At 39.9% G+C, this 18,383-nt stretch overlaps 1 protein-coding gene across 2 annotated transcripts in view; it reads right to left on the bottom strand.

Moving 5' to 3' along the window:
- LOC126282527 (uncharacterized) overlaps positions 1–18,383 on the bottom strand; it is a 114,255-nt gene that overhangs the window by 30,043 nt on the left and 65,829 nt on the right. For both annotated transcript variants that reach the window (XM_049982199.1, XM_049982198.1), the window contains exon 5: positions 568–803. In XM_049982199.1, the coding sequence (XP_049838156.1) occupies positions 568–803 (236 nt within the window). The remainder of the gene's footprint in view (positions 1–567; positions 804–18,383) is intronic.

Genomic DNA, 18,383 nt, shown 5'->3' with positions numbered 1-18,383 from the left:
TTTGGGTTTATAAATAAATTTTGTTAAACCTAGTCAAGATTTTACTGGTCCAGCCCCTTACCACTCTCACTACCGCTTCAGTAAGCTTATGTTGGACAGGCATCACATTCCGTCATTTCCTTCCAACAGCATAGCACAAATGTGAAAAAAAAAGGTATGGGGAAATAAACAATGTGGTCAGTTCTATTTTGAAATTCTGCTTGTCCAGATGACTAAAACAAAAGAGTGCAAAAAATTTGAATCAATATTTTTTTGTAGGTCACTGAAAAGACCTGAAACAACTATATGTGATAAACAGGTTATAACACAGTCCTCATTGTTATCCACATTCAAGAGTTGCTCCTCCTGAAGGCATCACGAATGATACTCAAAAAAATCTGCAACTGACTGCAGAAACAAGTAGCAGGTCCACAATGAGCAGAAGGTTAATGAGGTGCAGACCCCACAGTAGCACAGTAGCATTAATCGAAAGGAAAGAGGAAAAACATTTGATCAAGACTTACAAGTTAGGCTTTCTTACCTGTAAAAAGATATTAGAAGGAGTGTAACATTTGCATTGGTTCTCACCTAATTTCATCAATTAATTTATTTATGTCTTTTATTTCTTCCATAACTGCATTTGCCACTTGCACACAGTTAGCCAGGTTTTCAAAATGGGATTTCTTCCGTTGCAGTCCTTCACTAATAGCATGCTCTTCTTCTTTTTTCTGCTGTTCTGTTGCCTTCAGGTTTTCTAGATTCTGTACTAACTGTGCTGGGGAGGATACGATTTGATTCTTCAGATTCTCAATTGTCTGCGCCAACTGAAATGAAGATAGGTGAATGAACCTGTTGATATATGTGATGTGCCACTATAGCATTGATAACAGTTGTCAACTTTCAAACAGGATAGCATCTGGCAAAACACATGCAATTACAAATCATTAGCAGTGACCTATCAAAACTGATCACAGAATGTTGAATAAAAATACAGAGAAACATTTCAACAGAATTAGGAAACAAATGTGTTAATTACTATGAGCTATCAACTGTTACTTAAAGTTAACAGAAAAGTAAAGTATGGCTACTCAAGGCTATGATCCTGCCGAATACAGCCAAGAGCTATAGGGAACTGCTGATTATATTTTGTAGTCCTATGAAGCTCTATGAAAGTTTTACTCTGCCACACACTGTAAAATCCAAAATACAGCCTGTTCCACAGCTGGTGATGATGACATTGCCTTTAATCTAATAGATGATCTTTAAATGTACTGCAATTGCCAGTGACAATTTGGTATTTTCATAAAAATTTCTTACACTGATTGCACCTATAAATCATATAATCATGTAATATATATCCAAAAATATTGCTTGTGGCACGCATTAGTAAGCGATACATAAAAGGCAAGTCCGATTACAATAGCATGAAAAATCACACACTCATAAAACACTATTTTATATACTACAAATAACATACGAAATATATGCCTTTTGTAATACAGATACCACTGACGATGGGTGAAATCCTGAAACTAGTCCAGTAAAATAGACTATCAAAAAGCAGCTTATATCAAATACATAGCTATTAATATGACAAGTATAAACAATGTTGCACGAGGAACTTACAGTTGGTGACTACTCCCAAAAATCGGAACTGTTCTTAAGTTTACACAATCTTACTAGTCCTTCAGTGTCAACGTTACGCACGTAGTCTTACCAGCCCTTCAGTTTTAACCTTTCCTGAACAATCCCTCTTTTATTTCCAAACAAGGAGCTATTAGTTCCAAAGCAAGGATTGTGTATGTATCTTTATATGTGTGTACCGGCAACAATGAAATTTCACCTCCTGAAGTTAAGTAGAGAACATACATTGGTACAATTTGTAGAGAACATGTTTCTCTCAAACACACTCTTCCACAAGGAAAAAATAAGAATAGAGAGTTGGCAAGGACAAAAGTACATAATTTAAATTTAGTATATTTATGAAGCAATAAGGAAATATTACAGAATGTGGTAGTTTAAAGCCACTTAATACATACAAGTAATCTTAACTTAAAAACTGAATACAGAAGCCAAGCTAGAAAGAAACAGACCCATCCAACAGGAAGTCAGTGATCTAATGCATACAAGTGAGTGTGTGATTGTTCATCTATGCATTCCTGGACCACCCAGTTGCTGAACATACTGCTTAACACAATTTTCTTCACTTCAATTACTGCTTTACAGGCTCTGTGGATCCTTCTTACCAACACACACTTTTTTGAATTGTGCACGTGGGAACAATCCCTGCAATATATACTATGTTCCTGTAGCCCTTCTGGCCACACGCTTTGCAAGTCCTATCCTCCATTTACCATCCCCTTCACTGCTCCCACTCCAGCACAATAAAGCCATCTATCCCACCAGCTCAACCACTAGTCTTTTCTCCTCCTCTACTTTTCTCCTTCTCTGCGCGACCCCCCCCCCCCCCCTCCCCCCACACACCCAAATCCAGCCAAATGCAGCTAGCAGCCCTACCCTGTGTCCACCACGCCCCTGCACCCACAAGCAGCACTTCACCTTCTCCCATCCCGCCCTGCTATAGCCGCCCCCCCCCCCCCCCCCAACCCGCCATGCCATGCCTTTTTACTCTCACCACCCACATCAGATTGGTACTCCCATTAGGTGCCATTACTGAATCAGTCCAGTGCAGCAGCCACAGACAAAGGTCACACGTGAGAGTTAGTTGTGCCCACGTGAATATATATACAATAGAAAGAAACATTCCACAGGGGAAAAATATATTAAAAAAAAGGTGCTGTGACTTACCAAATGGGAAAGCACTGGTTGGTAGACGCAATAAAACACACACACACACACACACACACACACAAACACAAATGTCAAGCTTTCGCAACCCAAGGTTGCTTCATTAGGAAAGACGACAAAGCAACCGTGGGTTGCGGAAGCTTGATATGTGTGTGTGTGTATTTTTTATTGTGTCTATCTACCAGCACTTTCCCGTTTGGTAAGTCACAGCACCTTTTATATATATACAAGATGCTTTAAGTTACCAAACGAGAATGCGCTGGTATGTTGATAGACACAATAAAATAAAAAACACACACACAAATATTCAAGAAGCTTTTGCAACCCATAGTTGCTTCGTAAGGAAACAGGGAAGGAGAGAGAAAGACGTAAAGAGTCATTCCAATCCCAGGAGCGGAAAGACTTACCTTAGGGGGGGAAAAGGTAAGTATATAAAGGTAAGTCTTTCTGCTCCCGAGATTGGAATGACTCCTTACCCTCTTCCTTAAAACACACATCCTTTCGTCTTTCCATCTCCTTCCCTCTTTCCTAATGAAGCAACCATGGGTTGCGAAAGCTTGAATATTTATGTGTGTGTTTTTTATTTTATTGTGTCTATCAACATACCAGCACTTTCTCGTTTGGTAAGTTAAAGCATCTTTCTTTTTTATATATATCTTTCCCACGAGGAATGTTTCCCTCTATTTGTGTGTGTGTGTGTGTGTGTGTGTGTGTGTGTGTGTGTGTGTGTGTGTGTGAAGGCGGAGGGGGGGGGGGGGGGGGGGGGGCACGCACACGCCTGCTCCAGGAGGCGGCCTTTTTGGCCGAAAGCTAGAATCCATAGCAGTCTGTTGTGGCTTTCTCCAATTCAAATCTCCTCCATATGACGACAGCAATCAATCCCTTCCATCATATCAATGAAGAACTGGTATGAGAAACAACTGAAAACAGATAAAGTACGAAGAAAGTAAAACAGAGATATATGTTGAGCATAGACCCGACATCTCATCAGTTAAGAGGGCAGAGCCACAAAGAATAAGCAGAAAATTGTGCAAGCCACAAGATTTAGGGTACTGGTGCCACATTTTTGTCCATCAGAAGCAAGAAAGTGCATACTGCACTGAAGATTTTTTTATGGACTACCGTGCCCAAGTCAGTCCCACCAAAACTCCAATAACATTACACTGAAGTACTTTTATAAGTTCTCACTATCCGGAGAAAGAAAACTGGTGTTCTATGGATTGGAGCGTAGAATGTAAGATCCCTTAATTGGGCAAGTAGGTTAGAAAATTTAAAAGGGGGAAAGGATAGGCTAAAATAAAATATAGTCAGAATAGTGAAGTTCGATGGCAGGAGGAACAAGACTTCTGGTCGAGTGAATAAAGGGTTATAAAAACAAAATCAATAGGGCTAAAGCAGGAGTAGGTTTAATAATGAATAAAAAAACAGTAATGCGGGTAAGCTACCACGAATAGCATAGTGAACGCATTATTGTAGCCAAGGTAGACACAAAGTCCACAGTAGTGCAAGTTTATATGACAACTATCTCCACAGATGATGAAGAGATTGAAGAAATGTACGATAAGATGAAAGAAATTATTCAGATACTGAAGAGAGATGAAAATTCAATAGTCATGGGGGTCTGAAACTCAATAGTAGAAAAGAAAGAGAAGCAAAAATTGTGGGTAAATATGGAATGGGGGTAAGGAATGAAAGAGAAACTGCCTGGTAGAAATTTGCACAGAGCATAACTTAAGACAAGGGCTAGTATAAATCATTGGGTAACAGACGAGATACTGAATTTAATTGATGAGAGGAGAAAATTTAAAAATGCAGTAAATGAAACAGGCAAAAAGGAGTACAAACATCTCAAAAATGAGACTGACAGGAAGTGCAAAATGGCTACGCGGGGATGGCTAGAGGACAAATATAAGGATGTAGAGGCATATATCACTAGGGGTAAGGTAGATACTGCCTACAGGAAAATTAAAGAGACCTTTGCAGAAAAGACAACCACTTGTATAAATAACAAGAGCTCAGACAGAAAACCAGTTCCAAGCAAAGAACGGAAAGCAGAAAGGCGGAAGAAGTTAGAGAGGGTTTATACAAGGGCAGTGTACGTGAGGGTTATATTATGGAAATGGAAGAGGACGTAGATGAAGATGAAATGGGAGATATGATATTGCATGAAAAGTGTGACAGAACACTGAAAGACCTACGTCGAAACAAGGCCCCAGGAGTAGACAACATTCCATTAGACCTACCGATAGCATTGGGAGAGCCAACCATGACAAAGCTCTTCCATCTGGTGAGCAAGATGTATGAGACAGGCGAAAAACCTTCAGACTTCAAGAAGAATATAATAATTCCAATCCCAAAAAAAGAAGGTGTTGACAGGTGTGAAAATTACTGAACTATCAGTTTAATAAGCCACAGCTGCAAAATACTAACACGAATTCTTTACAAATGAATGGAAAAACTGGTAGAAGCCAGCCTCAGGGAAGATCAGTTTGGATTCCGTAGAAATGTTGGAACACGTGAAGCAATACTGACCCTATGACTTATCTTAGAAGATAGATGAAGGAAAGGCAGACCTATGTTCCTAGCATTTGTAGATTTAGATAAAGCTTTTGACAATGTTGACTGGAATACTCTCTTTCAAATTCTAAAGGGGGCAGGGGTCAAATACAGGGAGCAAAAGGCTATTTACAATTTGTACAGAAATTAGATGGCAGTTAAATGAATCGAGGGGCACGAAAGAGAAGCAATGGTTGGGAAGGAAGTGAGACAGGGTTGTAGCCTACCCCTGATGTTATTCAATCTGTATATTGAGCAAGCAGTAAAGGAAACAAACGAAAAATTTGGAGTAGGAATTAAAATCCATGGAAACAAAAAAAAATTTGAGGTTTGCCGATGATACTGTAATTCTGTCAGAGACAGCAAAGGACTTGGAAGAGCAGTTGAACGGAATGGACAGTGTCTTGAATGGAGAATATAAGATAAACATCAACAGAAGCAAAACAAGGATAATGGAATGTAGTCAAATTGAATCAGGAGATGCTGTGGGAGTTAGAAAGAGAAATGACATACTTAAAGTAGTAAATGAGTTTTGCTATTTGGGGAGCAAATTGACTGATTATGGTCGAAGTAGAGAGGATGTAAAATGTAGACCGGCAATGGCAAGGAAAGCGTTTCTGAAGAAAAGAAATTTGAACATCAAGTATAGATTTAAGTGTCAGCAAGTCTTTTCTGAAAGTATTTGTATGCAGTGTAGCCCTGTATGGAAGTGAAACATGGACGATAAATAGTTTGGACAGGAAGAGAATAGAAGCTTTTGAAATGTGGTGCTACAGAAGAATGCTGAAGGTTAGACAGATAGATCACGTAACTAATGAGGAGGTACTGCATAGAACTGGGGAGAAGAGAAATTTGTGGCACAACTTGACTAGAAGAAGGGATCGGTTGAGAGGACATGTTCTGAGGCATCAAGGGATCACCAATTTAGTATTGGAGGGGAGTGTGGATGGCAAAAATCATAGAGTGAGACCAAGAGAAGAATACACTACGCAGATTTAGAAGGATGCAGGTTGCAGTAGGTACTTGCAGACAAAGACGCTTGCACAAGACAGAGTGGCATGGAGAGTTGCATCAAACCAGTCTCTGGACTGAAGACATCAACAACAACTACTACTACTACTTTACCTATCCTTGCTGACAACATAATTTTAATTATGCATCTAAACATGTGATTAGTCAGAAAACTCTAATTCATGTCACCATTCTTGTGTAAATGAGCACTGGCTCACACCTACTGAAAATGCTCTTTATAACCCTGAAGGATCTGAATTTTGTAATGTAGAAGTTATTTTTGCAACAAAAATTCTAACAGTTAATATTTAACACTAAAAGTTCACCAGTTTTGCAAGGAGCAACTTTTTGAAATTATTGCAGAATAACTGCCTAGACTAAAGTTAGAGCTTATCTCTATCACACCCCAACTTCTGATATTAATCTGTTCATTAATCATCAAATAGTGACTATAAGTACGTGCAGGCAAAATGCAGACAACATACATTGGTAATATTACAAGGGTTGCCCAGAAAGTAATGGACCACACTTTTTTCCTTCAACAATTCTTTATTGAACATAATGAGAACTGTACACACAAAAGAATGGTGTTTTATCTACATACCCTATTTTTTCACTTAACCTCCATCACATTCTATGGCCCTCCTCCAGTGTGAAACAAGGGCGTGTACGCCGTGTCAGTACCAATCCTTGTTCCAGTGGTGGAGCCACTGCTTCACTGTGTGAATAATCTCGTCGTCGTCCTCAAAATGTCTTCCACAAAAGGCATCCTGTAATGGCCCAAACAAATGGAAGTCCGAGAGGGCTAGGTCAGGGCTGTCAGGTGTGACACCCATGGACGGTCTCCCTGAACCCTGCAAATTGTGGAGCTCCGCCAAACTGCCTTCTGATGATGTCACCCTCTGTGCCTAGCAACTAAGCAACAGCACATACTCCATAGACTTTGCGCAAGTGTTTATGAATATTACCCACAGTTTCCTTCTCTGCAGTGACAAATTCAATGATGGCACATTGCTTGTAATGTACACCATTTTGAAACTGTCCTGCTGTTACGCTATCTGTCAGAAGTGACGGAAACTTGGCACACTCACTCAGGAGACTTCAAATAACACAAATGTAATGTTTAGCATTCATAGCATTGTTTTTGGCTGAGAAAAAAATGTGTTCCATTACTTTCTGGGCATTCCTTGTAATATTGACATTACATATAAAACAATAACTGTCACCAATTTTCAAAACCTGCTAAGCTCCAATAACTTGTGCTATGCGTATGCCAAATCAACTCAATTACATGCATGTCTGGATAACCATTTTCAATTTGGCAAAAGATGAATACCAGTATGGAGCGGGAAACACATTATTATCTGAACACCGTAGCCTGTAGCCAATGGCCAAATGTGAAAACTATCCTATTCAGCAACCCAAGCAAATTAAGAAGATCAGACTGTTATTTTCAAACAAAATTACGCTTTGAGACAAATTGCCAGAAACTAAGTGGGAGAGACTATATAATTGTGACAGCTTTAATTTATTTATCAACATACGAGTTTAGCTCAAAGGTGCAGCCAACAAGTAACTATAAAGGTGAATTTCGATCGTGCCCCAAACAAGAAAAAGCAGAACAACTGATTCACATCCATGCTGCATAATCTGAGAAACAATATTATCACCCCACATAACATGGTTAAAACTGGTAACTTAGAACTGAAGAGGACATACAGAGATGCCAGAAAGACATACAGGATATAAATGCAGACAGCTAAGGAGAGAGCCCATGATACTTTTATTAGTAATTCCACTAACAAATGTAAAGCTGCCAGGAAGCTAATAAACACAATAGCAAGGAAACATAAGAACATAGGAAAAACCCAAATATTGTCAGACATATTAAATGAATTCTTTGCAAACATCACTAACTGTGAAGCTTCTGCTATCACTACACCAGATGATGCAACTTCTGAAGGTACTTTCCATAGTATACCTGATCTGAATAACTAATTCTCAAATGGAAACAGGTTAAATAGCAAAATGTAAAAAAAGTGGACACAAAACTACACAGTTCTTACAGTATGATCTCATGGCATCTCAAACACTGTTGTTGTTGTTGTTGTTGTTGTTGTTGTCTTCAGTCTTGAGACTGGTTTGATGCAGCTCTCCATGCTACTCTATCTTGTGCAAGCTTCTTCATCTCCCAGTACCTACTGCAACCTACATCCTTCTGAATCTGCTTAATTTAGTCATCTCTTGGTCTCCCTCTACGATTTTTACCCTCTACGCTGCCCTCCAATACTAAGTTGGTGATCCCTTGATGCCTCAGAACATGTCCTACCAACCGATCCCTTCTTCTGGTCAAGTTGTGCCACAAACTTCTCTTCTCCCCAATCCTATTCAATACTTCCTCATTAGTTATGTGATCTACCCATCTAATCTTCAGCATTCTTCTGTAGCACCCCATATCGAAAGCTTCTATTCTCTTCTTGTCCAAACTATTTATCGTCCATGTTTCACTTCCATACATGGCTACGTTCCATACAAATACTTTCAGAAACGACTTCCTGACACTTAAACCTATACTCAATGTTAACAAATTTCTCTTCTTCAGAAACGCTTTCCTTGCCATTGCCAGTCTACATTTTATATCGTCTCTACTTCGACAATCATCAGTTATTTTGCTCCCCAAATAGCAAAACTCTTTTACTACTTTAAGTGTCTCATTTCCTAATCTAATTCCCCCAGCATCACCCGACTTAATTCGACTACATTCCATTTTTGCTTTTGTTGATGTTCATCTTATATCCTCCTTTCAAGACACTATCCATTCCGTTCAACTGCTCTTCCAAGTCCTTTGCTGTCTCTGACAGAATTACGATGTCATCGGCGAACCTCAACATTTTTATTTCTTCTCCATGGATTTTAATACCTACTCCGAATTTTTCTTTTGTTTCCTTCACTGCTTGCTCAATATACAGATTGAATAACATGAGGGATAGGCTACAACCCTGTCTCACTCCCTTCCCAACCACTGCTTCCCTTTCATGTCCCTCGACTCTTACAACTGCCATCTGGTTTCTGTACAAATTGTAAATAGCCTTTCGCTCCCTATATTTTACACCTGCTATGTTTAGAATTTGAAAGAGAGTATTCCAATCAACATTGTCAAAAGCTTTCTCTAAGTCTACAAACGCTAGAAACATAGGTCTACCCTTCCTTAATCTAGCTTCTAAGGTAAGTCGTAGGGACAGTATTGCCTCACGTGTTCCAACATTTCTCGGAATCCAAACTGATCTTCCCCAAGGTCGGCATCTACTAGTTTTTCTATTTGTCTGTAAAGAATTTGCGTTAGTATTTTGCAGCTGTGACTTATTAAACCGATTGTTCAGTAATTTTTCACATCTATCAACACCTGCTTTCTTTGGGATTTGAATTATTGTATTCTTCTTGAAGTCCGAGGGTATTTCGCCTGTCTCATACATCTTGCTCACCAGATGGTATTGTTTTGTCAGGACTGGCTCTCCCAAGGCCGTCAGTAGTTCCAATGGAATGTTGTCTGCTCCGGGGGCCTTGTTTCGACTCAGATCTTTCAGTGCTCTGTCAAACTCTTCACGCAGTATCGTATCTCCCATTTTATCTTCATCTACATCCTCTTCCATTTCCATAATATTGTCCTCCAGTACATCGCCCTTGTATAGACCCTCTATGTACTACTTCCACCTTTCTGCTTTCACCTTCTTTGCTTAGAACTGGGTTTCCATCTGAGCTCTTGATGTTCATACAAGTGGTTCTCTTATCTCCAAAGGTCTCTTTAATTTTTCTGTACGCAGTATCTACCTTACCCCTAGGGAGATAAGCCTCTACATCCTTACATTTGTCCTCTAGCCATCCCTGCTTAGCCATTTTGCACTACCTGTCTATCTCATTTTTGAGACGTTTGTATTCCTTTTTGCCTACTTTATTTACTGCGTTTTTATATTTCCACCTTTCATCAATTAAATTCAATATTTCTTCTGTTACCCAAGGATTTCTATTAGCCCTCATCTTTTTACCTACTTGATCCTCTGCTGCCGTCACTACTGCATCCCTCAGAACTACCCATTCTTCTTTTACTGTACTTCTTTCTCCCACTGCTGTCAATTGTTCCCTTGTGCTCTCCCTGAAACTCTGTACAACCTCTGGTTTAGTCAGTTTATCCAGGTCCCATCTCCTTAAATTCCCACCTTTTTGCAGTTTCTTCAATTTTAATCTGCAGTTCATAACCAATAGATTGTGGTCAGAGTCCACATCTGCCACTGGAAATGTCTTACAATTTAAAACCTGGTTCCTAAATCTCTGTCTTACCATTATATAATCTATCTGAAACCTGTCAGTATCTCCAGGCTTCTTCCATGTGTACAGCCTTCTTTTATGATTCTTGAACCAATTGTTAGCTATAATTAAGTTGTGCTCTGTGCAAAATTCTACCAGGCGGCTTCCTCTTTCATTTCTTTGCCCCAGTCCATATTCACCTACTACGTTTCCTTCTCTCCCTTTTCCTACTACCGAATTCCAGTCACCCATGACTATTAAATTTTCGTCTCCCTTCACTATCTGAATAATTTCTTTCATCTCATCATACATTTCATCAATTTCATCATTTGCAGAGCTAGTTGGCATATAAACTTGTACTACTGTAGTAGGCGTGGGCTTCGTGTCTATCTTGGCCACAATAATGCGTTCACTAAGCTGTGTGTACTAACTTCCTTGCACTCCTATTTTTTTATTCATTTTTAAACCTACTCCTTCATTACCCCTATTTGATTTTGTATTTATAACCCTGTATTCACCTGACCAAAAGTCTTGTTCCTCCCGCCACCGAACTTCACTAATTCCCACTATAGCTAACTTTAACCTATCCATTTCCCTTTTTAAATTCTCTGACCTACCTGCTCGATTAAGGGATCTGACATTCCACGCTCTGATTCGTAGAACGCCAGTTTTCTTTCTCCTGACAACGACATCCTCTTGAATAGTCCCTGCCCGGAGATCCGAATGGGGGACTATTTTACCTCCGGAATATTTTACCCAAGAGGACGCCATCATCATTTAATCATACAGTAAAGCTGCATGCCCTCAGGAAAAATTATGGCTGTAGTTTCCCCTTGCTTTCAGCCGTTCGCAGTACCAGCACAGCAAGGCCGTTTTGGTTATTGTTACAAGGCCAGATCAGTTAATCATCCAGACTGTTGCCCCTGCAACTACTGAATAGGGTGCTGCCCCTCTTCAGGAACCACACGTTTGTCTGGCCTCTCAACAGATCATCCCGAAAGAAATAATTGACACTGTTGTTGTTACTTTTACCCTTCTGATCCATAATACCTGCAAGACTGGAAAATTTCCCAAGGTCCTGAAGGCTACTATTGTTATCCCATTGTATGAGAAAGGCAATAAGAGCAGACCTGTTGTCTCATGATCTCAGCTTTGCTGAAGTCCTTGTACAAATTCATCTACAATTAATGAAGGTATCTTTGTGCATTTGGAATTTTCTGTAGATGATCTTAGCTCAATATGAAACCATCCTGAAGGGACTGACTCCAGTAAAAGTACAGCTGCACAAATGCAAAAGCAACCCAAAGAACACAATGTGGAACTAACAGCAGAAATAGAAAATTTAACATGTATGAAGCAAAAAGTTTAATGAGCACAAGCTGGACGTGCAAAATTTTGCAAATAGGTGGAATCATAGTAACTTTACGATTTCCAATGCAACTGTCATAATCCTCATTGCAGAGACAAAAATGGTGCTTCAGTACTCACACGGTATTGAAAGAAAATTGTTCACTGATGTCGCCCTATAGGCACCATTTACAAAATTAAATCTGCAGCAGTGGTTTAGAGAGAGAGAGAGAGAGAGAGAGAGAGAGAGAGAGAGAGAGAGAGAAAGTTTCACAACTCAGTGTTCCATATGAATTTTGTACTGTTTTCACAACATCTATAGAAAAATGTAACCTAAGCCAAATAATTAACAGCTGGTGACCTTCTAGCAGATTAGTATAGCTGCTCCTGCGATATGGGTATCAACCAGTCACCTGTAGCCACAATATGTGCTTTGTGTAACTGCTGAGCTACACTAACTTTTAATGTGGGTTATCAGCTATTTACATTATTTCACGTGTCTCATTAGTTTAACTAAAAGTAAAATATGCCTAGAAACTGAGTTGTGTGCAAATGGAAGGAGATTTAACCTCTGACCACAAAAAATAAGTAAATGCTCCAATAACCAACACGCTTGAGGCCACTGCGTTGGACTGCAGTAAGTATTCACTATGATTCTTCACAACAGTAGAGGAGTTTCTCTGAAAGGAGTTGGTTAAATCAGGGTCTACCTTGAGGTTGCAGATGGCTGTTATTCCTTCTGTTGAGAGCAGAGGTGGCTTGTTCTTAAGGACTTGAGGGGTACAGCCACACCAGAAATTTTGTGATAAAATTTTGTTCTGTGTATTTTTGCAATATTATATCAAACAGTTTGAGTATGATTTTGGTGTAGTACAAGTAACAGACTGTAGGAGATCAGATCCAGTTTCCATTCATCCTTTACACAGACATGACACTACCCTGAGCTTTCACCCTTTCTGCCTCCCCTCCTCCCTCCCCTAATTCTATGCTTCCACAGTGACGAATCTATTTTCCTTTCCCAACCTGACACTGAGGGGCCAGCTTCAGGTGGCCTGTACTCCCTCCACAACCCTGGCCCCTAAAACAGCAGTCACAGTGATGTGACTGAGTTGTTTCCCTGTCTCCACTTCGTCCCTTGCCCAGGTGTCCCTTAGGCCCAGATCTGGCGCGCTCACTGGACTGACCAGCTCACGTATACCCCCCCCCCCCCCCCCATTTCCCTGCAAACCAGCAAACGATGATATCTCACTCCCTCCTTGCCTGGATGTCTACACTATATTTGGGACCCACCGGTTTGGGCCTACAGACAAGGCCAAACCAAGGTGATCCTGTGCCCCCAGCACAATCACTAAAGCTTAGCAACAAGCATGACCAAAGGTTTTGATTCAGTGAATAGAGAAGGAGTTGATAATCACAAGGCTATTACAGGTTACTGAAGAGTTATGGACGGTAGGGAGGTATTTCTAGTTTACAAGGTTGACAAAGAATACTTTTATGATCACTTTGAAGACATTTTAGTTAACAAAATGCAATATGTTGTTCTTAATGAAGAGGCATTGTTGGATGTGAAAGCAGTGAGCAAACATAACAGTCCTCACAACAGGTAGGCCCCTCACAATCTAGGAACCCTCCCTACTTTTCCAATCAAATCCCTACCCTCTAGCCTTGCCCTCGCAGGAAGGAGGAACCAGTTCCAAAAGTGTGGAAAGTCTTTTATACTTTTGTGTGTTAGTAACTGGAATTTTGTATAAGAAAGGTAAGTACTGGTCACCTTTCATTTTTCGTTGTTCTACACTGAACTTCATTACCTGTGTGTGTGTGTGTGTGTGTATGTGTGTGTGTGTGTGTGTGTGTGTGTACTCGCGCGCATGCTAAGAATCTCCATAAGCATTTTGTATGTTTGGTGCACTTTGTAGTATAACAGCATGTTTGATTAAATACTCTGATCCACTACACGTATTCATAGCAGCTAAAGATGATGGTGATAATAGATACTTGTTAAGCAGTGTATAAGAAAGAAGTAGATACTGTGTGTCCTGGTCTGTGTTTTTACAGATGGTGCATGTGCCATAACAAGGGCAGTGGCAAGCAGTCATGTGATGCGCAGCATTCACTTGATGTATGAGATTTTTATACATATGCTTTGGCATACCCAGTTGGAACTGTCATGAAGAGCTCTGCTTAAGAGGGCTGGTGGCGACGTCAACGGGGACCCAAAACGGATGAATCACTTATGTTAAAGGGAACTTAGATGTGTGGCCTACGGGTCAGACATTACGTATCAGAATGTGTTCATGTTTGGCTAAACTATTTTCAAATAGGACCATTGTGATCTGTCTTTGTGAGACACGAAGATTTTAAATACAAAGAGGTGCAAAATGAGAGTTTGGAGTTTATTTAGTAGCTCAAAGCAGTCATTGTAACCTAACATTTCAGTGTAATCCAGTAAGTATCGAAGTCCAGAAGAAAAAGAAGTTCGTACATAGGAGTGGGATGGAGTAGCTGGACCACCAAAACAATTTCTAAAGGCGACCATTCATCAGCAAGATTTATAACAGTTAACTGAAACACCCAACACAATAAAATTTACCAAGTGCAAACAGAAGCTGAAGTACACCATAAAAAAATTAAAATAAACCATTTTTCTTTTTTTTTGCCATATGTGGTGACTGACCAGTGAAACAAAGCAGTGATACTGAGAAGATCACCATTTACTGAATAAAATACAATCAAAAGATGTCAAGAATTCTGAGGAGATGTTAAAAGAATTATTATGTTGCCCTTAGTAACCAATAAACAACAGAGCTTCAGGAACTGAACACTTAAATTTGTCTCAAGTTTTTGACAACATTATTATCGAGATTGACTCAATCGTTATTAAAAATTGTGAATAAACAATTTTCATGCAGAAGGAATATTTTATTAAAAGAATATTAAATACCCAACAACATAAGACAAAGTACTTGCACTGAAAGCACAAAGCAAGACAAGAGAAGTCTGTGACACCCAAGAGATCACAGGGGATTTGGCAAGGAAGATAACCAACGTGATTGCAGCCAGTAGATAATGCATCAGTGGTCATCATACAGCCGTTGACTTCAAGGCTGCATGCAGCACTGTTCTCGGTTCAACAACAGTTGTGTCACCAGTGACCTCCATCTAAGCACCTGTCGAAGTCACATCGGCTACGCAGTGGCAGTTTGCAGCTAACCCACATGTAAGTTTAAAACAATAACCGTTGAGAAGTATACATTTTTCTTTACTTCTAATCCTAACAGTTGCATGTAACTAACCAGACAATGATATATAAAGAGGGTTGATTTTATTGTTACCTACAGAGTAGTGAGTTATTATAATGAAGTATAACTTTATGTCCTTCTCAACTCTCGAAATGACCATCAAGGCAAAGAAACTTGTTATAAAAACATATTTGTGAAATTCATCATCATCATCATCATCATCATCATCATCATCATCATCATCATCATCATCAGTGTTCTGACTAAATGCAGGTTTTCACATGGTAGTTCTCCAGGCTGTCCGGTCGTCTGCCATCCTCTTCAGGTTTGCATAATTTCCTCTTCCCTTTATGTCATCTATCACCTTGTATCTCCTTCTTCCTATCAGTCTTCTCCCACAAACCAATCCTTCCAAAGCATCTACTAGCCAGCACTCCCTTCTCAATGAATGTCCCAACCAGTTCTTTTTCCTTTCTCTTACAATCTTCAGCACACATCTTCTCTCACCAACCCTTTCCAATACTCTTTTATTACTCACTCTTTCCCTCCAGCTTATTCTCTCCATTCTCCTCCACATCCACATCTCAAATGCTTCTAACCTTTTTTCATCCTCTCGCCTCAGTGTCCATGTTTCTGTCCCATATAGTGCCACACTCCAGACAAAACATTTGCCGAGCCTTTTCCTTAGTCCTTTATCTAATTTGCTACATAAGAGTCTCCTCTTTCTGTTGAATGCCTCCTTTGCTATGGCAATTTGAGTTTTCACCTCCTGGTGACATCTCAAGTCTTCAGTTATTGTACTTCCAATATATTTAAATTGACTTACTTGGCTAATGGTAGATTGTCCTATTTTAATATTGGACAGTCTGCATCTTGTACTGATGACCACACTCTTTGTTTTTGCTGTGTTTATTTGCATCCCATATTCCACACAAGCTTCATTCAGATCTTTGAGCATGTTATTCACTGTCCGCTCACTTTCTGCCACTAATACCATGCCATCAGCAAATCTTATACATTCTATTCTCTTTCCACCAATACATATTCCTCTTTTCCCATCTAAACTTTTTGCAATAATCTCTTCAAGGTATATGTTAAACAGCAGTGGGGAAAGGCAACAACCTTGTCTAACACCTCGTCCAATGCTGCTTCCTTCTGACATTTCATTTCCAATCCGTATCCTTACTTTGTGAAATTAATGGACAAAAATAAAAATTTAATGGACAATAATAGAACCTTATTTGAGGATATTACTAATAGTAACCAAAAGGAAAATAATTTAAAAAAATAGCGTTAATGGAGGACAGTGTTAATAGCAAGATTGAGGAAATCATTAAAAGCAAGCCGGAAGGTATAAAAAAAAAACAAGACTGAGGATACTACTACAGTAAGATGGGCAGAAATATGAGAATGTTGGAGGGAAACATTACTAAAAAAGTAGACAAGACTATTAAGATCAAACTTATCTCAAAGTTTACAACACAGGGCAATAAAATAATAGATTTCGAAAGTAAAGTTAGTGAATTAACAGACCATCTACTATCAGAGATACATGCAGTAGTTTATCAAGACTTTAAGATATACTTCAAAGATGTGAATCAAAGTTATAAGTAGGTACACATCGAAATTTCAAACAAACAAGTGCTCGTTGAACAGAAAGTACAGCACACCGTAGAATTAACCAGTAGTAAGATCACTTCTGTGGATAATACTGTAAACAATCAACAGGAATTTCAAAAGATATAGGATGCTGTAGGAGAAACTAAAAAAGCACTAGCAAATAGACTAACTAGCTGCTGGAAATGTCATGTCCATTATAATTATCCGGGCTGTTATGCAGTGGTCGGTTGATGAATTCTGTGCCAATTCCCAACGTTTCGACCCCGTCTGCGGAGGACATCTTCAAGGGGGTCTGTAGCTCGATGGAAGACCCAACAGACACCAACACACACACAGTCCGTAGCGAGCCAGTGGGTGTGTAGGACCTTCCATCGAGCTACAGACCCCCTTGAAGATGGCCTCTGCAGACGGGGACAAAACGTTGGGAATTGACACAGAATTCATCAACCGACCATGGCATAACAGCCCGGTTAATCATAATGGACATATCCAAATACAGTCACGTGTAAACAGGTTGCTTGTATAAAAAGTGATTTTGGATTTTTGTACACCATCGTCAAAGTGTAACAAATTATTTAGGAATAAAAGAGACAACTGACCAAAAGGCAGAAGCACTGCATTGTCTATAGGTACACAAATGAAAGGTACAGAGCTTTGCTAGCCCACGGTGAGTGTACTGGGATGGGATGGGATGGGATGGGGTGAGTGATGGAGGGAGGCAGGGAGACAGTTGAGGGAAGTGTCTAGTGGCTCATGGGAAAGTGGGGAACTGCCTGTGGACTAGCTAGGGGTGCAGATAGAGGCAGCAGGTGGCAGGTGGCTGGGCATGCTATTTTACCTACTACAGCATGAGACAGCAGCACACAACTAGCTGACAGAAATTGGATGAGGGTACTAGGACAGGGGATGGTATGCGAACAGACACGCGCACACACGCATGGGGTGACAGCAAGTTACCTTAGGTTTAGATTAGGGAGGTTACGGGAACAAAGGATGTCTGTAAGGATGGCTCCCATCTGCCCAGCTCAGAAAAGCTGGTGGTGGTGGTGGTGGTGGAGGAGGAGGAGGATCTAGATGACACAGGTTGTGAAGCAGCCATTGAAATTTAGTGTGTTGTCATCTGGTACATGTGGCACTCGGTAGTCCATCTTGAAAAAGGAAGTTCATGCTGAAATATGGCAAAGATCTGTACATTTTGCTTGTATACCTATTGTTGATGCAACACTTCTGCCTTTTGGTGAGTCGTCTCCTTTATTCGTAAATAACACATTCCCAGCCGTCTGCCACCTGCCACTCTACCGCACCCCTAAATAGCCCACACATGGCTCCCCACTCTCCCATGATGACTTGAAATGCTGTTGAATTTTGTTTCATATTGTGTTCTCCATCAGGTATTTTATGTGAAAAAATCTCATACATTTTATGTGCAAAGTGTAAGAAATTATTATTTTAAATATTTATTTACAGATTATCAGTATTGCAACCATTTTGTATCAAAATGATGTGCTACTTATTATTTTC

The sequence above is a fragment of the Schistocerca gregaria genome, chromosome 1 (assembly GCF_023897955.1).
Source record: "Schistocerca gregaria isolate iqSchGreg1 chromosome 1, iqSchGreg1.2, whole genome shotgun sequence".
NCBI lineage: Eukaryota > Metazoa > Arthropoda > Insecta > Orthoptera > Acrididae > Schistocerca > Schistocerca gregaria.
This window is presented reverse-complemented; position numbering and strand designations above follow the sequence as displayed.